The sequence below is a fragment of the Entelurus aequoreus genome, linkage group LG15 (assembly GCF_033978785.1).
Source record: "Entelurus aequoreus isolate RoL-2023_Sb linkage group LG15, RoL_Eaeq_v1.1, whole genome shotgun sequence".
Classification (NCBI taxonomy): domain Eukaryota; kingdom Metazoa; phylum Chordata; class Actinopteri; order Syngnathiformes; family Syngnathidae; genus Entelurus; species Entelurus aequoreus.
In genome coordinates this window covers 35,668,241-35,694,086 of record NC_084745.1, presented here as the reverse complement: position 1 = coordinate 35,694,086, position 25,846 = coordinate 35,668,241, and the positions used below count along the sequence as shown (strand labels likewise).

The 25,846-nt window shown below is 40.4% G+C and overlaps 1 protein-coding gene across 3 annotated transcripts in view; it reads right to left on the bottom strand.

The window, feature by feature from the left end:
• Positions 1-24,938, bottom strand: part of pde7a (phosphodiesterase 7A) — a 64,858-nt gene extending 39,920 nt beyond the window's left edge. For all 3 annotated transcript variants that reach the window (XM_062021295.1, XM_062021296.1, XM_062021297.1), the window contains exons 1-2: positions 23,925-24,938; positions 2,752-2,812 (exon numbers count right to left, since the gene is read on the bottom strand). In XM_062021295.1, the coding sequence (XP_061877279.1) occupies positions 2,752-2,812; positions 23,925-24,062 (199 nt within the window). In that variant the 5' untranslated portion in view covers positions 24,063-24,938. The remainder of the gene's footprint in view (positions 1-2,751; positions 2,813-23,924) is intronic.
• Positions 24,939-25,846: the final 908 nt, after the last annotated feature.

The following is a 25,846-nucleotide window of genomic DNA, read 5'->3' as shown; positions in this document are numbered from 1 at the left end:
TGCTTGCAAACACCATACCATCTATGAAAATACCTGAAAAAATAGATATCATATTTACTCATGTTACGGCCAAACCCAGAAATTCTATTAACTCACCCGCAGAAAGAACAATGCATTTGTTTAGATTTAGGTATTATAGAAAGAAATACATTCTTAAAAAAATATATCAAATAATCTTTAAATTTTAAATAAAAGGTACTAAGATTATATTTCATAACTGTATACATTTCTTCACTGTGTGGGGAAGAAATGGAGGCGTCTATTTTAGGTACGGTGTCCATTTCTTCAGGTTGACAACGATAATAAAGCAGAAGAATTGAGGAAACATTGTATGTATCAAACATTCCACTATGCTAAATGCAAGTTGGTCAACTACATAAAACAAAAGGTATTTATTAGTGGGGAGGCACTTACTTGTATGAATGATTTTTAAAATTGATAATAATCAAATAATCTAAAATGTTCTAATACTGTTTACAAAAGCAATGATACATAATACTGACTTTTTTTTTCTCTGAATAGGGGAGAAATGGAGTTGTCTATTTGAGGTGTGCCGTTTTATGTTCATGCTGACTATGCTAACCCGGTGTCTGTTGGAGTGGAGAAAACTAATTGAAAAATACAACTTTCAAAGATGCTAAATAGAATTTACCATACTTAACTCCAAACAATACCAGCCATTAATTCAGGCAAAGTATTTATTGGTAGGCAGGCCCTTATTTGTAGCAATGCATTTTCAAATGGATATAAAATAATACATATTATTGTATTACCTTTTTAAAAATGTACATGATTCATGATAACCACCAGTTATATTTTCTCTGAGCGAAATGAAAAAGTGTCTAGTTGAGGTGCGACGTTCATATGTTTAGGTTGACGATGCTAACCCGTTGTTTGAACGGAGGCCACTAATTGAGGAATTATGGTGTCGACCTACAGTATATACATTTTCATAATATTGGCCCTTGCGTGTAAATGTGACTGTGAATGTTGTCTGTCTATCTGATGAGGTGGCGACTTGTCCAGGGAGTACCCCGCCTTTCGCCCAAGTGCAGCTGGGATAGGCTACAGCACCCCGCGCGACCCCGAAAGGGACAAGCGGTAGGAAATGGATGGATGGATAATTATTTGGCCAATTACATAAAACAAAAGGTATTTATTAGTGGGGAGATCCAATTTGTAGGAATGCATTTATAAAATGATCTCAAATTATCCTAGATCCTTAAAAGTAAGAACAGGAAACATAAGCGGTGGAGAAACAGAGGTGTCTATTTGAGGTACGGTGTTTACATGTTCAGGTTGATGATGTTAACCCGGTGTTAGAGCAGAGAAAACTGGTGTCGAGTTAAAACTTTCCTCGATATATAATATCTGCTTTCAAAGGAAATAACATCAAACATAATAAAGACCATTTTTTTTCTCTGCCTATTTGAGGTGCGGTGTTTGTATGTTAAGGTTGACAAACTATGCATTTAGACTATGACTATGGCAACCGGTCACTTCAGTAGCATGTGTCTTCATCAATGTAGTCTTCACGCTAGGCAGGTGTTTGTTTGTTCTACTTTTGTACTTTGATGGACTGAATTACCCCATGTATACATTTATACTAAACTTCGGTTCGGCAGCATAGTGGCCGCGTCCATTCCAAAGACCAAAGAGATAATCGCTAATTTAGCATTGCTTTGAACGCCGTCATTGTGACAGAATTACAGCCGTATTTCTAAAACGACCACGCAATTTAAGTTTATATTGTTGCTGAATTTTTTCCTCCAAGGTTGGGCATCTAAAAAAAAGACTTGTTTTCAATAGTTGTTGCCAATTTATTGTGTTTTGTTTACTTTTTCAATTAATGCCGAAGACATTATCTGAAATACAAACATGACAATTGACCATATTGGATTGAACTGAACTAAAGTTCTCAATGTAGTCTTTTTGTTTATTGCTCATCATGCACGTTTATTCATAGTACCGGTAAATAAAAATCTTTACAAAACTTGTAAAATACTAATTATACATTATTTCTTAGTATACATGTTATGAACAAACTCAAACAGCATTTTTGTTGGTTGTTTCCTCTATGCATATTAAAAACTGAAATGATACAAACAAAATCTTGTTTAGGGCCACAAAAAGCCTAATGTGGCAGACTTCCGCCAAGGACGATATATACTAACATTCTTGGATTAGGCTACATATTTCATATGTATTTGACATTTAATTTTTAAACGTAGCTGTTACTTTCATCTGTATCTAATGTATACCCGTTCAATATTTTATTTTAAAATACTGTTTTATTAGTATAGGTAGGATGGTGGTAACTGCAGGCATGGTAGAAAACACAACTTCCTTGGATGACTCCAACCATGTCATGACTACAAGCGGTCTTCAGGTGAAAAAAGCCAACACACATTTATTTCAACCTGCCTCTTTATCCTCTATTTAACCTGCTTATGTGTTTACTTTTGCAAAATGACACAGTAAAATCACAGTATGCACAAACACAAATGAGCACATGAACATAAATGCTGACTTGTCTCTGGTAAAATACAATCAAAGAGAATCAATTGAACTCCACATAAGCCTATTGTGATGAAGAGATTACAAGGGATTTATTGGACATGCGCTTTAAAGATGCATCTTTCCATAATCTCACTCAACCAACCTCCCCACTGAATGCTGAGCCAACCTTTCCCCATCTCGCTGCGTTTACAGGCCAAAAGTGTGTTTGTTTTTGTGTACACCAACACTTACCCAGCATACGGATGTACAGTGCGGTCTGGTCCGAGCTGTCATAGGAGATGGCCCCGCGTCTCTGCGTAAACACACAGAAACAAAAGACAATTAAGACAGTTGTAAAATAAAACACTCTCAATGTGTCCAGTTTAGAGCTTAATTAAGTTAAGTACCAATGATTGTCACACACACACTAAGTTTGGCGAAATTATTCTCTGCATTTGACCCATCACCCTTGATCACCCCCTGGGAGGTGAGGGGAGCAGTGAGCAGCAGCGGTGGCCGCGCCCGGGAATCATTTTTGGTGATTCAACCCCCAATTCCCACCCTTGAAGCTGAGTGCCAAGCAGGGAGGTAATGGGTCCCATTTTTATAGTCTTTAGTATGACTCGGCCGGGGTTTGAACTCACGACCTACCGATCTCAGGGCGGACACTTTAACCACAAGGCAAGTTGGGTGGCGGTGTTGCAACAGTTGGGGTGTAATCTCCTGTGTGTGTGTCTGTATGTACATAAACACTGATAAACGTGTCACAAGACCGTATCATCTGCCTCATACCTCACTCACACCACCGTTATCAGTCATGAGAGTCCAAACGTGACATAGGCATGCCTCCTGAAAACAGGCACTTCAATAAAACGCAGTATACCAATATTAAAATGTACTACATTAATCAAAATGGACATTTTAATTATGTTTTACCAGTAGTGTGTGCCCACAGTAGGATTGGGCAATATGGCTGAAAACTATATCACAAAATGTGTTTTTAATTTGGTAGATATTGATAATTATTGATACTTTTTATGATCTATAGAAAACATGGACCACAAGAAAAATATTTTAAATGTTAACACTTTTATTTCAGAATCAGAATCAGAATCAGCTTCAAATGTAATCTTCCTTTGATTATAGAGTAGTCCCCTTAGATATCAAGGCAGAAAGGAAAGGAAATGTCAACACTAAAACAATTAATGTAAACACAATTCTAAAACCAGAATAACCACCTAATAATAACCTCTTTAAATTAAGGTGCAAAAATAAGGAATATGTAAGAAATGCTTAATAAAGTGTAACAAAATAGTGCAAAGAGTGAAAATGTAAACAGAGAGAAACCTGAAAATAACTTTTTGCACTTTACTGCCAGGAAGTTACGTGTAACATTTAATTTGGTCTGTTATTTAAGTATGGAAATGAATTTATGTTATGTAATAAATATTCCATTCCATCCATCCATTTTCTACCGCTTGTCCCTTTTGGGGTCGCGGGGGGTGCTGGAGCCTATCTCAGCTGCATTCGGGCGGAAGGCGGGGTTGTACCAAATTCCATCCATCCATCCATCAATCTTCTTCTGCTTATCCAAAGTCAGGTCGCAGCCTAAGCAGAGAAGCCCTGACTTCCCCTCTCCCCAGATACCTTGTCCATCTTTTTCCAGGTTATCCCGAGGCCTTCCCATGCCAGACGGGAGACATAGTCTTCCCAGCGTGTCCTGGGTCTTCCCCGTGGCCTCCAACCGGTCGAACGTGCCCTAAACACCTCCAGAGGGAGGCGTCCGAGTGGCATCCTGACCAGATGCCCGAACCACCTCATCTGGCTCCTCTTCATGTGGAGGAGCAACGGCTTTACTTTGAGCTCCACCCGAACGACAGAGCTTCTCACCCTATCTCTAAGAGAGAGCCCCGCTACCCGACGGAGGAAACTCATTTTGGCCGCTTGTACCTGTGATTCTGTCCTTTCGGTCATAACCCAAAGCTCATGACCAAAGGTGAGGATAGGGACCTAGATCGACCGGTAAATTGAGAGCTTTGCCTTTTGGCTTAGCTCCTTCTTCACCAAGACGGACCAATACAGGGTTTGCATCAAGTGGTTTCAGTGCACATACAGTGTATGTAGAAAATGGTTTCAGTGCACAATAGCGTTTCTTGAACACAGCTCATGAGCATAAAGGTTCCCAGTAGTGCTTAACTAAAATCCCTTTTAAACTGCCTAAATTCCAGCACCAAGGCTAGATTTTGCACAATACACCTCCAAAATGGTTGAAAAATACAATATTATGGTACCCTAAAGATAATACATGAATCATTTGGGGTACTTTCTAAGCAGAGATAGCCCAGTCACAAAAGTTTCTGTTCCCTTTTACAGCCTCCCTGTCTGAAAGTACAGTCTGTGAAGTTTAATTTTACGTAAGAGTCAGCATGCTCCTGTTGACCTTGTCACAGGAACACGGCGCCAGACCCGGATGGCTGCGTTGTTGCATGTGTTGCAGCGTCTCACACTAATGGCATCGCTTGGTAGTGGCTGAGTCACAAGCGCGGACACACGAGGCAGTCGTGGCAACTGTGGTGAGCGTATATATTTGCTCTGTCAACACACACCTGCTGGGAAGGGATGTGGGGCTACACTCAAAGGCCGTCTCCACTCGCCCGGACTGTCCTCCAGGCTGACCTGCCCTCTTCTGGGGGCTACCCCAAGTGTAGGGTTTCCCCTTCCACAAAAAGCCTGCATGACTGAACACTTGACTAAGCAGGCGCTTGCCGATTGGCTGATGATTGAGCTGCAAGGCTTCTGTTAGCCATCCAATGGGGACAAAAATAAACAGCTACAAAAGTATGCTGTGCAGTGCACTAATTGATATACACACAAGGATATTGTTACAGTTTATGATATATTAACTTCAAACATAGTAAAACTAAATAAGTATTATCACACGCTGGCATGCATATTACAGATTATTTTTTCCAATATCCAAGATTACAGGTATAATTTCGACAAAAAAAAGAAATTTCCATTTTAAACCGTGATTTTTCCACCATTCTAGGTTGCTGTTCTATGTAAAAGACACAGACCTAGGCCTGGACCATAACATTTTTTGCTGGATATATCGTGCCACAAATTATTGCCCATAAACAATGTTATTGTCAGCATTATTTTAAGACCAATTTAGGCGCAGATGCGCAAATAACCCATTCAAACGCAATACATTTACTTACAACCAAAAAAAACCACCATAGAGCTGCCGCTTGCTGCAGAAGCTAACAACACAAACCATGAGCATGACAAGAAGCCGTCAACGGGGCAATACACCTTTACCAGAGGTGGAACAGGACTTAAAAGAGTTAGTAGGAACTCTACAAAACAATATTAATAAGACACAAAGCAATGTCGACAATCTCCTTGATTTGAGTTTACTACGGGAACCGCTAACAGATTGGTCTCAGAAGATCTTAGTGATCTAGAGGGCTTATATAGTGGGAGCATATCGGTGATATACTTAGGCCCTAGACCATGTAGTGATTTATATGTGAGCAGGAGGATTTTGAAATCAATTCTCTGATGTACAGGGAGCCAATGTAAGGATTTAAGAATTGGTGTAATGTGCTCACATTTTTTGGTCTTTGTTAGAACTCTAGCAGCAGCGTTCTGAACAAGCTGTAGCTGCAGTAGTGTTGTGGGGAACATTAAAATGGAGATAGAAACTTTGCAGCGACCCCCCGCGACTCCGAAAGGGATAAGCGGTAGAAAATGGATGGATAGAAACATTGCGGCAACAGTTGCAACTAAATAACACTGATTTGAAGAACTCCAGGGAGGAGTCGGCTGCATTGAGACAACAGCTCAATGCCAGACATTAAGATATCCCCAATCTGGGGAATATCAGTGTTTTGAAAAACATCAAAGAGGAAGTGGATCAGTTTAAACGACAAAATGACATCACCATTGCAGGGCTATGCATCAATCCTCGATCCTATGCAAGAGCAGTTGACAACAACAGAGGATAACCAGAGGAAATGGACACTGCTTCAAACGGAGCAACAAGTGGTCAACTTTCTGCAATCAAAAGGAATTGATGTCGATATTAAGACCATTTCACTGAATATAAGAGGCCACACCACGTGTTACAAAAAAGATCAATTAGAATAATACATAGTGTTGGATATGGAGAACATATAAACCCTTTATTCATTGAATTGAAAATATTGAAATTCAACGATTTGGTGCATTTGCAAACAGCTAAAATGGTGTACAAAGCAAACTATAACCTGCTACCCAAGAATGTACAATTCTTCTCAACAAAAGAAGAGAAATATAACTTTAGAGGAAAATCTAATTTAAAACATTTGTATCCGCGTACAACACTTATAACCTTCAGCATATCCGTATGTGGAATTAAATTCTGGAATTAATTGCACAAAGAAATCAAACAAAGCAACAAAATTTAAGAGACTGTTCAAACTACAACTGTTCATAAAGTACAAAGAACAATAATTATGATGAACATCTTTAACCTTTTTTTTTTTTTTTTATATATATAATGATTTATGCGATGAGGTGGCAAGTTGTCCAGGGTGTACCCCGCCTACTGCCCGAATGCAGCTGAGAAAAGCTCCAGCACCCCCCGCGACCCCGAAAGGGACAAGCGGTAGAAAATGGATGAAATAAATGAGTTATGTATGCCATTAAAGGCCATAATTTTCGCAAAATCCATTTAATGACTTTTACTGATTGTAACCCATGAATAAACTGTAATTGGAAGGTCAAAAACTTTAAAATATCCTAAAAAAGTAAACTAGACTAAAAAAAAGATACCCTTAATCTCTTAGCAAAAATGTCAATAAATACACATTGAAAATACGTTTTTCCTAACGAGAGGTGGGGTTTTTTTGCCATCACTTTCCAACATATTTGGCATACTTGCTCGATCGTACATGTTGATGGGCTCATTTTGCTCACTTGTTTTAAGATGAAATATTTCCAACAGAGACATTTGGCTTTGCAATCATCCTTTTTCCTCCTAATTGCCTCCCTGCTTGGCACTCAGCATCAAGGGTTGGAATTGGGGGTTAAATCGCCAAAATGATTGCCGAGCGCGGCCATCGCTGCTGCTCACTACTCTCCTCACCTCCCAGGGGGTGGAACAAGGGAATGGGTCAAATGCAGAGGGTAATTTCACCATATGATCCTGTAACTACTTGGTATCGGATCGATACCCAAATTTGTGGTATCATCCAAAACTAATGTAAAGTATCAAACAACAGAAAAATAAGTGATTATTACATTTTAACAGAAGCGTAGATAGAACATGTTAAAAGAGAAAGTAAGCAGATATTAACAGTAAATGAACAAGTAGATTAATAATTCATTTTCTACCACTTGTCCTTAATATATTTGACAAAATAATAGAATGGAAAATGACGCAATATGTTACTGCATACGTTAGCAGCTAAATTAGGAGCCTTTGTGTGCTTACTTACTAATAAAAGAAAAGTTGTCTTGTATGTTCACTATTTTATTTAAGGACAAACTTCCAATAATATACATGTTTAATGTACCGTAAGAGTTTTTGTTAAAATAAAGCCAATAATGTAATTTTTTGTTCTCCCCTTTATTTAGAAAAGTACCGAAAAGTATCGAAATAATTTTGGTACCGGTACAAGTACCAAAATATTGGTATCGGGACAACACTATTCGGTACAAATTAAAATTGTGAGAACGTGGTGCAAACATCCAATATGGTAAGGCAGTGTATCCGTCCACCTTCAGGTAGCATTTAATGGTTAAGCCCGAACACAAAGACAACATGCTCATATACTCATTACCTCAACTCCTGAGGATTAGTGAAAGTCTCCTTCACACCCTCAGACAAGGTGTGTCCTCTGAAAACACAACAGCGGTCAACATACAGCTAATATTTCACCAACGAGCAAACAGCTCTACTCGGGGTGGGTCATCTGCGACGGCGTATTTTAGTGTCAACAAGCCTCCGTGTTTACACAGAGCACCGCCGCTGGGTGTGAACATTGTGTAGATTCGGTGCAACTGCGAGCATGTCTTAGCTGTATGTGAAGTGACGTCGGGACAATGTGGTTTTGAGTGACGCAAATGTTACAAATGGGATCGCTGCAACCACAAAAATAAACAATGTTAACATTTTGTTTTAGCAGGTCGTCAACTTAAATTAAGCTACAATTACATAATCCAAGCATGTGTACACTGAGTACACACATTCTGTGTTTGTGGACATTTTGTTCTGTCCGTGCATCCATATTTCAAAAAGTAGGTACTCAAAACAAAGCGCATCAATGTACTGTTTGGACAAGGTGGTGCTGTGCCCGTACTAATAGTGGTTACACAAAAGGTGTGGCGCCGCGGTGGTTTAACATCTGAAAGTCACTCTCTGGCTGAAGACAGTGGAGATAATATCGGATATGTCATTGGCTTGTAGCTTGGGAAACAGCTGATTCAGGCGTGTCAAAAGTTTCCCTTATGAATATCAGGACAAAATGCCAAGGAGAATAACAAACATGCTGGATGTCCTCCATACTGTGCTTTTTTGTGGTGATATGGCTAAAAACTATAACATTATAACTGGTTTATATCGGTCTATACCAGGGGTCGGCAACCCTCGGCTCCGGAGCCGCATGCGGCTCTTTGACCACTCTGGTGCGGCTCAGCTGCATACTTGCCGACCCCCCGATTTTACCAGGAGACTTATGGATCTCAGTGCCTCTCCTAGATAACTCCCAGGGCAAATATAATCCTATTTTCACTCTAATTACTAAATTAAGGGCGTGCCCTAATTGCACTGCAATAATTGTCCTCTATAGCATTTACAAACAGCGTGCCAGCCCGGCCACATGTTGTATGTAGCTTTTACTTGCACACGTAGGAGACAGCAAAGCATACTTAGTCATCAGCCACACAGCTTACACTGACGGTAGCCGTACCGTATAAAACCACTTTAACACTGTTACGTTACAAATATGCGCCACACTGTGAACCCACACCAAAAAAGAATGAAAAACACATTTCTGGAGGACATCCCACTGTAACACAACATAAACACAACACAACCAATACCCAGAATCCCATGCAGCCCTAACTCTTCCGGTCTAGATTATACACCCCCTCTACCACAAAACCCCCCCACACATCAACCCCTCCGTGCGTCGGTTGAGCGGAAGAGTTAGTGCTGCATGGGATTCTGGGTATTTATTGTGTTGTGTTTATGTTGTGTTACAGTGCAGATGTTCTCCAGAAATGTGTTTGTCATTCTTTTTTGGTGTGGGTTAAAAGTGTGGCGCATATTTGTAACGTAACAGTGTTAAAGTTGTTTTATACGGTACGGCTACAGTCAGTGTAAGCTGTGTGGCTGCTGAGCTAGTACGCCTTGCTGTCACTTACGTGAGCAAGCTGAAGCTGCATTCTACATGTGGCCGAGCAGATACACTGTTTGGGCAGGCTGTAGAGGGCACCAAAGGCAGTGCCATCACTCCCTGATATTCGGGAGTCTCCCGGAAATAATGAGAGGGTTGGCAAGTATGACGCTATCAAGCCCCATTGATTCAAATCTCGCGGGCCGCACTGACATCAAATTTCCATATTAAAGTGCGTGCTGGTGCGTGTGTCTGAGACCCCTGGTTAACATAGCACAAAGCAATTAAAGCTTTGTATGCTGTGTTTTTCATTTTAAATTAAATTTTTTTTTGTGGCTCCCATTATTTTCTTTAATTTGTGAAACTTGCCAAAATGGCTCTTTGAGTGGTAAAGGTTGCCGACCCCTGGTCTATACCAATGCTTATATTAATCGAAAATATATTGAATGTAAACATTTTTATTTAAAATGAAACCTTTCTCTGATTATAATCCTTTCAGCTATCAAGACAGAAAGGAAAGGAAATGTAAACACAACCGTGGAAAACAATGTATAAAAAAATCTAAAATCACATTGAACATTTAACAATAAGCTTTTAAAAATCCATCCATCCATCCATTTCCTACCGCTTGTCCCTTTCGGACAAGCGGTAGAAAATGGATGAGGTGTGAAAATAAGCAAAATGTAAGAAATGCTTAGTAAAGTGTGACAAAATAGTACAAAGTAGGGTTGTACGGTATACCAGTACTAGTATAGTACTGCGATACTAATTAATCATATTCGGTACTATATCACCTCTAAAAAGTACCTCTTCCCCCCCCATTTTTTAACGGGCTTGACTGCACTTTGTCTTCACGTCGTGACATTGCTGGTTTTACGAGCAGAGGAGCATGTTCGGCAACGCACAATCTTGGAGTACTCACAAGCAGACATAGCGTGTAGACAGAAAAGGGAGAATGGACGCGTTTTTGCTTAAAACCTAACGATAAAGGTGAAGCTATAACACTGAGACACCCTCATGAAGAGGTGCTTTAAGACATGGCTGGCTAGCTAGCGGCTAACGTCCAGCTGTAGTCTGCAGTGTTTTAGCTACTTCTAAATCACTAATCCTCGCCTCCATGGCGACAAATAAAGTATGTTTCTTACAAGTATCATCCCTACAGGACGAGGAATAGTTAAACATGCTTCACAACACACCGTAGCTCACCGGCATCACAATGTAAACAAAAGCCATGACATCCACTGTAATGATACCAAGTATAGGAGTGTATCTAGTCGATACTACTATGATTACATCTATATTTTTTAGCATAAAAAAAAATATATTTATATTTTTTTAAATTCATATTATGTTTATAAACTCAGGAAATACGTCCCTAGACACATGAGGACTTAAATTATGACCATTGTATGATCCTGTAACTACTTGGTATCGGATCGATACCCAAATTTGTGGTATCATCCAAAACTAATGTAAAGCATTCAAACAACAGAAGAATAAGTGATTATTACATTTTAACAGAAGTGTTGATAGAACATTTTAAAAGAGAAAGTAAGCAGATATTAACAGTAAATGAACAAGTAGTCTAAAAATTTATTTTCTACCATCCATCCATCCATTTTCTACCGCTTATTCCCTTCGGGGTCGCGGGGGGCGCCATTTGTCCTTAATTTTGACAAAATAATAGAAGGGAAAATGACACAATATGTTACTGCATACCTCAGCAGCTAAATTAGGAGCCTTTGTTTGCTTACTAATAAAAGAAAAGTTGTCTCGTATGTTCACTATTTTATTTAAAGAAACATGTTTAATGTACCGTAAGATTTTTTGTTATAATAAAGCCAATAATGCCATTTTTTGGGGTCTCCTTTATTTACAAAAGTATCAAAATACATTTTGGTACTGGTACCAAAATATTGGTATCGGGACAACCCTAGTACAAAGTATGAAAATGTAAACAGAGAAACCTGAGAAGAACTATTTTCTGCAGGCTTAGTGCCGTCTGTGCTCTAAAAAGGTAAGCGCCGCTAAGGTTGACCACATTGGTCTGACTACGGTCCTTTTTTTTTTTTTAATCCAAAAAACTGTCATACTGTAGAGGTGACTTTCCTGTTTTATTGACAATTTCTTTGCGCTCTGCAGCACTCATTTTTACTTTCTCTTCTCACTCCATTCAAAGAATCAACCACAAGACAAAAAGATGGTGCAACCAATCCTGCTAGTTGTTACCTGATTGGTTGTTAGTGTGTCACTCGCTGATCAGAAGAATCAGAATCAGAATAGTTTTTATTGCCATTGTTTGAGAACGGGTTCACAAACTAGGAATTTTTCTTGGTGCAATCGTGTAACATAAAACACATATAACACAGTGATCACTTTCATGCGTTACTTGGTTAACAGAGAGCGAGTGCCTTTGTTCGTGCAACCACCTTGTGCCGCAACACTTCCTTCAAACATAAAATAAAAATCTAACGTTTTATCGAACATATTTTTTAATGATATCAAGTACGTGTCTATCCCGATATATATTGATACTGTTTAATTGTCCAGCCCTACTGAGTCCCTCTGCTGTAATGTCAAGCTAAGCACTATGTGGGCTGTGTACCGTGGATGTCGTTGTGGCTTGTGCAGCCCTTTGAGACACTTGTGATTTAAGGCTATATAAATAAACATTGATTGAATGATGTAGATATGCCGCAATTTCCAAGCCATACCGTAACAAACTGGACCACTTGAGTGGAAATAAGGTTGCCGTACGAATCGCAGCTCTCATGACTTGGCGCTTTGGCGTCAAAAGTGAGGCGTGCCGATTGCCAGTTTACATTTGACCCACAGCCTCTGGCATGGAACAAGGCAGGATTAAAATTTATTTCCATCTGTTAGCCAATGACCTCCTTTCACTCTGAGGGTGGCGTCGAATGGAAAAAAGATAATTCGCCGGACTACACCAGAATGAGGTCATTATAGATATCAGCCTGCCTGATAATTACTGTATTAAAGTTGCAAAAAGACAAAGCAACTTTCGAATAAATCAATTGTGGCTTATTCGTACGTAAACACATCCTGAGCCAAACACAGATCGATTTGCTGACAAGAACACAGCCAGGATTGTACTTTATTAGGTTCAGAATTAAGTTTTTAAAACTGCAAATGACAAAAGGGGCGCCCCCTATGGGTTGTGCTCAAAATGCTTGAAAAGACATACATACAGGGTATACGAAGATCAAGGAATCTGTAGGGGGCCACATTTTGCGTGAAAACGTGCATGTAAAATATCAATAAATAACAGGACACTTGATATGAAATTTGCCCACAAATGCATTCCTACCCTCATTGGCGTTGTCAGGCCTATTTTATGGGGGCTCAAGCCCCCCTAAAATGTTCTTAAGCCCCCCTAAATAATTTGGTGTTAAAAAAATAAAAATTAAAAAAAAATCCTTTTTTTTTTTTTTTTTTTTACAAATACATGCCGACATATTCATTATAAAGTGGCCCGGATATGAGTTTAAATAAATAATCATATAACCTGTCATTATTCACTCAGTTTCCCCTCACTTCATAGTGGTATAGAGCCCCTATAGTGTGTCGCTATCCAATCCATTCCACTTGTTCATATAGAAAATGCCCACATCACTCAAAATCCAGTCCGCATTTTACCTGCAACCTTGCTTGCGGTCCTTGGACTTGTTCATATAGAAAATGCCCACATCACTCAAAATCCAGTCCGCATTCTCTCTGCGACCTTGCTTGCGGTCCTTGGACTTGTTCATATAGAAAATACCCACATCACTCAAAATCCAGTCCGCATTTTCTCTGCGACCTTGCTTGCGGTCCTGCAGGTGTACGAAGCACATTAGCACACAGCACTGCAGAACAAGAACCTTGAGTCTGCAATTGTAAATAATTTAGTTTTTAAGTTTTGTGTTTCTTGTAGAATCTATATAAAGTAATATGCATTAGCCTATTAAAATAATGAAAAAAACATCATTAAATATATATGTTTTATTGTATTGTTACATTAATAGCTGTTGTATTATTATAGGATGGCTTGTTAAACATTTCATAGGATTTTCAGAGGGAGGAAAAACCAAGACATTTAATATAAAATGTAAAATGAATAAATGTATAAAAAGAAAAAAAATGGTTAAAAGCCATCGTCCCGGGGAGCATTTCATTTCTTCCTGTGCATTTTTTTTACCGTCCCCGGGATGACGGGACTACGTTAATCTCAAACCCTGGAAGTTACATTTTATTGTTTGCATTATTTGTTTCAGCATTGCACTTTGAAGATGGTCCCTCAGCTCTTTGACAGCTTTTGCTCTTTTTCGGATCAGCAGACGGACTCTAAGTCTTTCTTATTTACAGTATATATAAATGTTTCTCATTTCTATTCAGACTTCCATATATATTTAATTTCCTTAACGGCTTGCCATAATATATATATATATATATATATATATATATATATATATATATATATATATATATATATATATATATATTATATACAAGCCAAATTATCCCGATCCTGATATAACTTTAATTCAAGTAATTAAGTAATATTTCCAGGGCTTGAATTTACAACCATTTTTTGGTTTTTGTAACCACAATCATCACAGTATTGTGCCCAAAAAGTACTTATACATACACAAAACTAAAATATTTTAAATAAATTTTATTTTAAACAATAAGCAACACACAAATAAAAACATTTTTGGCAGGAGATATATCAATTATTTTTCTGTTATTATTGGAGTTTTTAAATGTTCATCTTCTCCTGTTTTGATTTGTAAAGGTTTTACAGTGTTTAATATTAAAGGAAAATGGTTGTTTGTAATGGGGAAAGATGTTAATGTGTCTTGTATTCATGTAAGCATTTGAGCTACCTAACCATTAGCGCGCGATATGCTTCTCCAAAGAAATGAGCAGTATCACCAAGAGTTCTTTCTTCAAAGTGAGAAATCAATCTTGGTTTCACAAGAATAGCATTGTGAAACAGTAATGCTAATGGGAATTATCAATAATATCGCAGTTTACAATTATAACCATATTTGTTACATCCTTACATTTGACGAATAGGCAATTCATTAGGTACCCCTGCAAAGACATTTTGCTTGATGGCGGGTATTTTTTTTAACCAATCTTGCTCAAATTTTACACAGACACACTGTCAGTCCCATACAATGTATGTGCCAAAAATTGTGGCCATTCGCCTCAAATCCCTAAAGTTACATCCTTTGTTTTGCAGTAAATTGAGCTGTGTGAGAAATTTCCAAGTCAGTCCAACTTATGACAGCTTTTGTTCAGAAAAATAATAGCATGAACAGTACAGGAGAAGTGCACTTTTTGACAAATGTTCACCCTTTAGTGTGCAGCGGTTCAGGAGTAGAAGTGTATGAATGATTATGTAGGTAGTAGGTAGGTAAGTAGGTATTCAACAAACATGGCTCCAATGAAATTGATGTATAAAAAATCATTAATTTCAAACTTGTTGTCAGTAGTTTTCCTTTAGAAAGTACATTCACAGAAAACAGGGTATGGTCTGGAGCGCGGCCCCATCTCGATACTCTTAACATAAGTGAGTCCATTGTGCACCCTGCTTTTCCATGAAATTTGTATACATGTGGCTCTGTTTCTTATCTCGGCTCATCCGCTCTGCCTGGGGTTGCGATACTCAGGTTTCTGAGGTCATGGACGGTTGGGGAGGGGTGGGGTAACAGGGGTCACATGGTGTTTAAAAACCTCTGAGTATGCAAGTAACCCCAGGGCTTCTCTGTCAGAAAAGAGCTGTATGCTGTGGTTAAATAGATGCTAACAATATCCCAAGGGCCTGAGACGCAAACTGGAATGACCTCGCTAGAGCAGAAGTGAAATCGCGTCTGTTCTGTTGAATATCTGTCACGAACCATTAGAAACAGCTGTTGTCTTATACACACAACATTTTATGGTGAAAATACAAGCTCTTGGTGCGTGTGTCAAACAAGATTCCTGTTGTTTTTCAATGCAAGTCAAGCGTACAGTGCCCGTTGCAGAATTCTCACACAGGTGCCGTTCAGCCTGAGTCAGAGACGACAGTTATTCTTATGACGGCATGCACACGCACGTAAATTCTTCAAAGAAAAGCTGCGCACTTTCAAACAGAACACTCGTTTCGAAGTTACATGACCTCTTGCAGCACTCTGCCGTGCGGGACGGCACATTCCAGTAACTGTGTGCTAAGCCTCAACCGCGAGTAGATTCGGACCAGGCCTGTGTGTGTGTTTGGCACAAGCGGCCGCATACACAAAAAGCACTAAATGGAATCTTGTTGAGAGTGTTTTACGAGATCGCCGTCCGCTCTGATGCACTCCAGCTGTGCTTGCTTTCTGAAGAGGTGAATTGGTCCCTGACCAAGGAGCAGCCAATATGCAACCTTTTTCCCCCATGTTAAACTGGTATATAAAGTGCCATAAAGACACTTATGAGGGCTTTTATACCAGTGTTCTATAAATGCACTACAGTAAAAGGTGCAGGGTGAAGGGAGAGTTGCTTCGTTTTCTCACTGGCTGTCTACCCTGCAAAGGAATTTCATTCATCCCCAGGCTCTAATTGCTTTCCTGGGTCATCTTATTTCCCTGCAATGCAAGTCTTCACCTCCTAAGAAAGGCTTGTTGACTATTTGGGGGTCGCAAATACACAAGAAAGGTAAATAAGCATGATTAACGATGAGCTGCATTGACAGTTTGTCCAGTCACATTCACATGGCCGACTGCACTCGACACTGCAGCACAAAAACAGACTGGTCATGTGATAAGAGGGGCCCCCTCGCAGAGACAAACAGAGGGGAAAAGAAAGAGAGAGTGTCTGCATCCGAATGAAGGCAGGATGCGAGGGCTCAGTCCCGTTTATTTACCAAATACTACACATCCCTACTTGGTGACAAACACCACCGCAGACTCTGGGAAAGTCCGAAAAATTTCACAGACGTCGGCAGCGCGAGGGTTAAAAAGCTTTTGAGGACGGTTGTGAAACACTTGGCTTCTTCAGCATTCTTACCACATCCTGAACCAACGTCAATGCAAGGGCCCTGCGCAGACACAGCACCTTATCGCTGCAGTTAAAATCAACAAAAAAATTTTTTTTCCTCCTCTCCTCCCTCTTACAGTTGTGGCTTATCAGATAGCTGCACAGAAACATCTATAGTGTGGATGCAACAAGCAGCACAATCTGCAGTGCTTACGCACAAGCTTATCGTTTGGTGTCTAAACATCCAAAATGAGGAAAGAGCTGATGATTTGGCTGGCGATGATATGCTGCTGATAGCAGATTGACGTTTGAACTGCAAACAGCTGGCTCTATTATCCGCCAATGCCACGTGACTTAAAATAAAGTCCAGCTTCATCCTACCACTACTGTTCGTAACACATCATAATTTCTTGAAATGCCATTTTCAAAAGTAGTCAACAGTACCAAAAGCGTTTAATTTAGCACCATCTTACCCGTACTGTCCATAACATACCATCATTTCTACCTCTACCGTCAAAAGTCCAAAAGGATCCCAGAAGAGTTATATCAACTCAATTCTAACAGTTCCGTTGGTAACATCCATCCATCCATCCATTTCTACTGGGGTTAGAGCCCATCCAGCTGTACTCGGGCAGATGGCAGGGCACACACTGGACAAGTCGCCACCTCATCGCAGGGCCAACACAGACAGATAACCATTCACACTCACAATTACACACTAAGGCCAATTTAGTGTTGCCAATCAGCACAGGTGCATGTATTTTATTGTAAATGTATTGTTCTTCTGTAACCAGAAGTCATAAAGGGTACCAAAAATGTCTTGTCTTGACAACAACTTTTAAAGGCCTACTGACATTTTTTTTATTTTTTTTAAACGGGGATAGCAGATCCATTCTATGTGTCATACTTGATCATTTCGCGATATTGCCATATTTTTGCTGAAAGGATTTAGTAGAGAACATTGACGATAAAGTTCGCAACTTTTGGTCGCTGATAAAAAAAAGCCTTGCCCCTAACGGAAGTAGCGTGACGTCACAGGCTGGAGGGCTGCTCACATTTACCTATTGTTTACAATGCAGCGAGAGAGATTCGGACCGAGAAAGCGACGATTACCCCATTAATTTGAGCCAGGATGAAAGATTTGTGGATGAGGAACGTGAGAGTGAAGGACTAGAATGCAGTGCAGGACGTATCTTTTTTCGCTCTGACCGTAATTTAGGTACAAGGGTTCATTGGATTCCACACTTTCTCCTTTTTCTATTGTGGATCACGGATTTGTATTTTAAACCACCTCGGATACTATATCCTCTTGAAAATGAGTCGAGAACGCAAAATGGACATTCACAGTGACTTTTATCTCCACGACAATACATCGGTGAAGCTCTTTAGCTACTGAGCTAACGTGATAGCATCGGGCTCAAATGCAGATAGAAACAAAATAAATAAACCACTGACTGGAAGGATAGACAGAAGATCAACAATACTATTAAACCGTGGACATGTAAATACACGGTTAATAATTTCCAGCTTGGCGTAGCTTAAAAATGCTGTTGCTAAGACGCCATTGAAGCTAACTTAGCAACGGGACCTCACAGAGCTATGATAAAAACATTAGCACTCCACCTACGCCAGCCAGCCCTCATCTGCTCATCAACACCCGTGCTCACCTGCGTTCCAGCGATCGACGGAAGGACGAAGGACTTCACCCGATCATCCGTGCGGTCGGCGGCTAGCGTCGGCTAGCGCGTCTGCTATCCAAGTCAAAGTCCTCCTGGTTGTGTTGCTCCAACCAGCCGCTAATACACCGATCCCACCTACAACTTTCTTCTTTGCAGTCTTCATTGTTCATTAAACAAATTGCAAAAGATTCACCAACACAGATGTCCAGAATACTGTGGAATTTTGAGATGAAAACAGAGCTTTTTTGTATTGGATTCAATGGTGTACCAATACTTCCGTTTAACTAGTGACGTCACGCGCATACGTCATCATACATAGACGTTTTTCAACCGGAAGTTTAGCGGGAAATTTAAAATTGCACTTTATAAGTTAATTGGCCTGTGTTGCAATGTTAAGATTTCATCATTGATGTATAAACTATCAGACTGCGTGCTCGGTAGTAGTGGGTTTCAGTAGGCCTTTAAAATAGCATGATTTATCATGCTTCCATCGTCAAAAGTTGCAAAAGGTACTACCTTAACATTAACTCAAGATTAGCCTTACAGTAACATACTGTAATTTCTTGTGTTCGACCCCTTGTGATTAAAGCAGAGGGCACGGGTTGCATGAGGAACAGCATTTGGGGGTAAAGACAGAGTCCAAACCATTCATGCGATTGACTCATTGCAGGGGTGAAACAATTCCTAGAGTAATTAAAGTACCTTGATTTTTCTCTGCCTCAAGGAATCATTTATTGGTAAAGCTAAAACCCCTATTAGTGTTAGCCATGCTAGCTAAAACTTAGCATGAGTGTACAAGACCAACTGGCCTTACTGATGTTCGCTAAATTCATAGAATGTATGATGACAGTGATGTTTGTTTAAAATACATCTATAGCGATGTGACATCTTGAGTCTTAGAAGTGAACGATTATTAGCGCTTATCGTTAATTGGCAAACCTACGCTGCTTCCGCTTTGAGAGTTAAACCCCTTTTTTTTTTTTTTTTACAGAAAAAGTAATCCATTACTTACGTAATTTCAAAATAAAAGCATGCTCTAGTGTATTGACCGATTACTCAATTTATTGAAGGAATTTTCAGAAGAATATCTACTTATTAAAATAATCCATAGCTGCAGCCTTAATTCGCTGTGGTGACCACAGAATAGGAAAATGCAGAAAGTGAACAAAACCCCTGACATTTTCTATGTTCACATTTTTTAAAAGTTGTAAAGAGTACCCAATCCTCTATCCTCGCTTTACCATTGGTAACATACGACTAACTTCTTGTGTTTCCATTGCCTGAAGAAAACGTCCAATCTAGCGCCACCCTACCTCTACAGCTGGTAACAAACTGTTTTTCCATTGTCAAAGGCTGTAAAGAGCACCAAAGTCCCCTCCTTTTCTGCACTGCTTTTGTTGCGGTACGGAACATGCTGGAATGATATGGTTAGATTATAGAAGGCTGTGCCAAATACACTACAGTGTGTGGATAACAACAAAGGGAGGATTGAAAGACAACTGTGTTTTGGATAATGCCAGCAGACTATTTACGCAGCCATCGCCATCCCGCCTATACACCAAGTGGTGGAAAGACAGACCAGATCGGGGCTCTCAGTACTGAACAGTACCATGGATGAGCTGAAGTGAACCATATAGTGCTTGGCAGAAAGGCAGCTTTTGTGTTTTGTGAAAGCAAAGCCACAAGGCGATGAGGAGAATGTGTGTCTCTCTGAACGTGAAGGCAAGATTGGAACCACATGACTCTTACGCCATTCCTGGTCCTAATAATCAAAGCACGATGTAAGGAGAAGAAGAATCAACAGAGAAGATGACTTTCACCAACATAAAAGCATTGTGAATCAATGAGGCCTTTTGTTGTGTAGCGCAACGCCTCCTCTTACACCCCATTATAAGCATTCCACGACCACAGAGTGACATATTTCCCTGAGACTCGCTCCTGTCTTTAACCCGATTTCACCCTCTGTTTACAAAATGGATTGTCGTCATCAGCGGAGGCATGAAGGTGGTGGTGTAGAGAGAAAAATTGTTAGAAAGAGGGGACTTTGTGTGTGTGTGTGTGTGTGTGTGTGTGTGTGTGTGTGTGTGTGTGTGTGTGTGTGTGTGTGTGTGTGTGAGAGAGACAGAGAGTGAGAGCAGAACAAAACAGCAGAAAGAGAAGGGACAGAGACTCGGGCCATCTGTGAGTCTGGCTAAAAGCCAAACCTTTGCCCACAGCGCCTATGCACATGCCTAACTGTCTTTGTGTGCCCCATGCCAGTCCACAAACAACAGGCCTGTGGAACCGCACATAAAAGCACAACAGCCACAAAGGACATGCACACACTCTTAAAAGTCGTAAATACGCCTCGGCACAAAGGACTTGCGCACGTGTAATTGTGACGGATTGGCCTTCGCGTTTTTTGCCTTTTCATGCATATCACTTAATAACGACAGTGGCCAGTGGACTAAAATTGACTTCTGGCCTCAATGAAGGATGTTTCCACCGTGCAGTTCAGTTCCACCCAATCTGGTGTCCCAAATGGGATGGCGGTAGCTGCGTCAGCTACATAAATAGCATGATGTCATACAACTGCGACACAGTGTAATCCACCCTTAACATAAAAGACAAATGGAGGCACAGCACATTGCTTTAAACTACAAATGGCTTTGAAATCCATCATAATCCAGTGAATATTTGGTATGTTGTCCATGCACGTGACCAGTCTGTCTGGCTGCGCCCTAGTCAAACACTGAGGTGCAAAAAGAAAACCATAGTTTGCATATGTAAACCCTGAATCAGGCTTTCATTTCCCTAGCAATTTCCCTTGTATAGGCCACTCCGACCGCTAATAAAAATTATATTTAATGCTACATTGCAAAAAGAAAACCATAGTTTGCATATGTAAACCCTGAATCAGGCTTTCATTTCCCTAGCAATTTCCCTTGTATAGGCCACTCCGACCGCTAATAAAAATTATATTTAATGCTACATTTTTAGCACCAAAAAATAGCAGCACAGGAGTACCTCGATGAATGCAGCACATGAGTATTGCATGTTGACATCATCTGTATTTTTTTCTCAAATAAATGAAGGTTTTTTTGGTTTGTCTTGCCCAAAACAATTGACAGCTGAGCGTGCCATTTTCCAAAATGGACAGTTCAAAGCTCCATAATATGCAAGCGAACTTTATGGACTATCTTGGGAACCATTTACAATGAAAACTGTACCCCATAGGCCTTTACAATTTTTTTTTCACATAACTGTGAATTAAATTTCCCCTATAAGTTGTCCATATGACTTGGAAGACATGTAGCTTACATGTAATACCTAATTACTTGACAAAAAGTCAAAGACGTATGGACAATGTGATAGGTGCACATGCAAAGATGCTTTGCTTCATTGCGGCACTCTTTTTCAAGCAATATTGGTCAAATTTAACACACCGGTATATGCATGTTATCTGAATTTTTATGGTGAACGAGCTGGGCTAAACACCCTTAAGTTACAGCAGGTGTTTTTGTAGCGAGCATTGAGCTGTGGGAGAAATTTCAAGTCAATCTGATACTGTATGTGGATTCAAACTTTTGAGTGTATTTGTCAGTAAACAAAATAGCACAGGCAACACAGTACGGATGCATGTTTTGACATATTATCACCCTTTTATGTGCAGCAGTTCAGCAGAAAAGTTGGTTTACCCATACTAACGTACTGTAAATGTCTTCTCAGGGCATTGAATCGATCGCAACTGGACTGATCAGATTGCCTTAAAAGACGATGCGACAAGACTGAACGGTTGTCTTATCTAGAATGACCTGGATGAATGACAATATTCAATCACTTTACATGTAATAATTGTATTAATAATAAGCTCTAATTGTGGGATTTCAAAGGGGAACAGTTTATTCCTTTGGCTGTATAGTCCATGCCAGGCGGTAAACAAAACTAAGGACCATTGATAGTTCAATAGCCCTGTTTTCGGCTGACGGCCCGGGGGCCAAATCCGACCCAAGAATGATGCCATACGAGCCCCCGGAGTTCAGTTCAAAACTTGGGAGACAAACATTTTTGCAGCAGATTCCTAAAAACACTACAGTGCTCCTGTTTAGAGGAACTTGGAGTATATAAACACATTGCCAGATCCTTGCATTGACACTTTAACCTGGCTAGCAAACATACAACACTGGGGTACAAACTTGTGATTTACATAACTGAGGCGTAACACAAAGCATCCCTTTAAGTCCTCTCCTTTTTGGCAGTTTTCGTTAATGTGATTTATGAAACTAAGGTGTTGCTGTAGCTTGTTTACTTCAGATGCAGTCAGTAGTCATTTGTCCAACTTCTGAATTTCCCCCAGGGGTCAATAAAGTACTTTCTATTCTCTAGTTACACTTGTGGTGTTCCTCAAGGTTCCATTTTAGATCCTCTCTTTTTTATCATTTGGGCTATTCAACTGGTGGCCAGCGAGATCAGTTCAAAAAGATTCTTAAAACGCTCTCTTAACTTTGTCAAAAATAAATACACCAAAATCAAATGTCTACTGTGGAGGATATGGTTCTCCAGAATATACAAAATAAGACTAACAATAAGAAGTCCGGCCTTCCGGTCCACAGCTTTCTGGAAATGTGAACCCTTAAACAATTTAGTTTTACATCCCTGACCCAGAGTATGGGGTTGTCTTAAAAAACATTGCCATGAAAGTTTGCCAGTTTAAAAAAAGAATACACAAGGGTGGCTATGTAGGGCAGGGTCACACACAAGGCACTAATGGACGGCAAAGAGGGTGCTTGTGGGGTCATACGATGACTTCATGCTTATGTTGAACGGCAAGCAATGCAACATTCTCTTCTTGAGGGGAAGCCAAGGGAAGTGACCTGAACGGACTGCTGTTGCTTTTGTGCAACCACAGAGGGGGTTAAGAAAACAGACGGTACCAAAGGCCTAACAGCATGCTGGAAATGTTCTGCACTCTACCAATGGAAAAGAAACATCTTGTGATGAGCATAGCTGCTGTGTACATGTTGTACTTTACCTATAAATAATTTTGAGTCAGTTGAAGCATGTAATTTCTGCCAATGTGACAAGGGATGTTGGCAGACGGAACAGTGCGGCGTTTTACTGCAAACCCAAAGTAGTACAAGTGGTGTTGTGACGCGGGCTCTAGGTGACTTTTTATCTGTGGTTAACATGCACATATTTTGGTGGCGTGTGGTCAAAGGCTAAAAAGATAAGACAAATGTGAGAGCCTTGCAGGTGTTTGTTGGGCCTAGGGATCTGACAACCACCTGCAAGATTCCTATGGACCTATTTGGTGAAGGGGTGCTTTGAAAAAAGCCACATGAATGGTGGGACAAAAGGGTGTTCTGGATTTGTTTACCTGGGACAGCTGTCTTGGATCAGGGGCCCCAAAGAGAGAGGAGCTGGAGCTGAAACTGATGGCTCCTCTCCGGCTAAGGACATGCTTGGGAACCGGCCTGTCTAGAGGCAACACTGGCAGCTGATAGCATACTTCCATTGAATAGTCTCGATAAAAAAAGAAGATAGCAAAAATACTTGTAAAGCTGTAGAAAAAAAAATTCAATATCTGCAATCGAAGTGAAAATTGTTCATTGTGGGCGTCTCAGAAGTTGCAAAAAAAATGAATCCTTTTCATTTATCTCCACCGTTGGACCTCCTTTGACGTCATGATGGGGGGCAATAAAGAATAAATGTGAAGAATCATGCTGCTGCTCCTTCTGCGGAGGATCCTCTCCTTCTCGTTCTGCTCAAATGCAGGCCCGCGGACAACGAGACCTTCTTGCCATTTTCAGGGGCTTTATGGAGACGCTTCCTCATGTTTTTTTTTCAAAGCAGAACTGAACGTCCGCTGCTTTGCCTTCGGCTCAACATATTCAAAAAAGACAACAAAAGGATACTTTAAAAACAAAAAACACAACAACAAAGCGTTTCAACGTATCACATCGACATATTGACGCCAAAAGCGATCCAAACTCCGGGATGGGAGAGCTCGTCAGTCTCGGCGTGGGGGCTTTTTCTCCCCCCACTCTCTGTCCGTTGTTTCTCCTTCCCCGGTCTTGACAAATTATCTACAGTATTACGTTTTTTAGGCCGTTTTCTCCAAAAACTGTAAAAGGTGAAGCCAAACCTCGGTGGAAGACAAAACAAGGGGGGAACCCCGATGGTTCCTTTAGCTCATTCTCCACGTTTCCGGTGCCGTGTTTTAGCCACGCCACGACTGCCTATTTAAAAAAATAAAGGTATCTTAAAACCTTGTCGCTTTTGTTGAAATCGCCCTAACTACTCTCAAAAACGACATCAACGGTAGCCAAGCGTACGCTTTAAAAAGCACCACCTGCCAGAGATGGTGCTGTTGGGGAGCAAAAAAAAAAAAGGCAACAACACGCCTTTATCAGGAGTGGGCCAATAGGAGAGAGGCGGTGTTTGTTACCTAATCGTCGATTGGACACCGGTCCTCAAAGGCGATAAACGGGCTAATTTGATTGGCTACACCACCGGGGTGATCCCCAAGACCTATGTGAGTCGCGGTTTGCAAGCGGTGTGTACTTTCTCATGGGTATTCCTCCACAACCGGGCTTGCCCTGCAGCGGTCCACACATCGTTGCCTGTGATTACCTTCCTCGCATGACTCATACTCCTTGGGAGCTCAGCGGGAAATACAGAAGCTATGCTTGCAAGTGACTCAAGAAGACATATGGCAAATAAAACAAGCTGCCTCCTTTACTCATTTTCGAGTCAACATGTCTTTGTTTGGAGTTTGTCTGGCGTTGTCACCAACATGCTGAGACACTGATTGATTGTAAAAAAAATTAAAGTTTGATAAGGTGCAGCTGAACACACAACTGAGTGCTGACCACATTTACAAGATAAACACAGCATTAATAGACCATTTTATTGGGGGGTGTCATGTGCACAATGGATGTGTCATGGTAACAACCAGGCTCTGAATTCCCATCCCCTCCCAATTTTCATGGTTCTGAATGTAGTCCCCCACTATCATACCCAGACAAGGACAAAACCACACTATTTCTTGGACTGTATAGGACAACAGAAAGAGTAATAAAAATATCCAATTAAAGGTGAGTCATGCAGTGATTCCATTAAAAACATTGCAGGGTCCCTCATCGCCACATCAGATATTGCGGCTTCACCACATCGCTATTCTTTTTAAGCATATTCTACAACATTTTTGGCCTTAACTGGGTAATTTCAAGCATGAAAGTGGCTAAATGAACCACAAATATCAATACTACAGTAGTAGTGGCTACTACAAAAGACCAA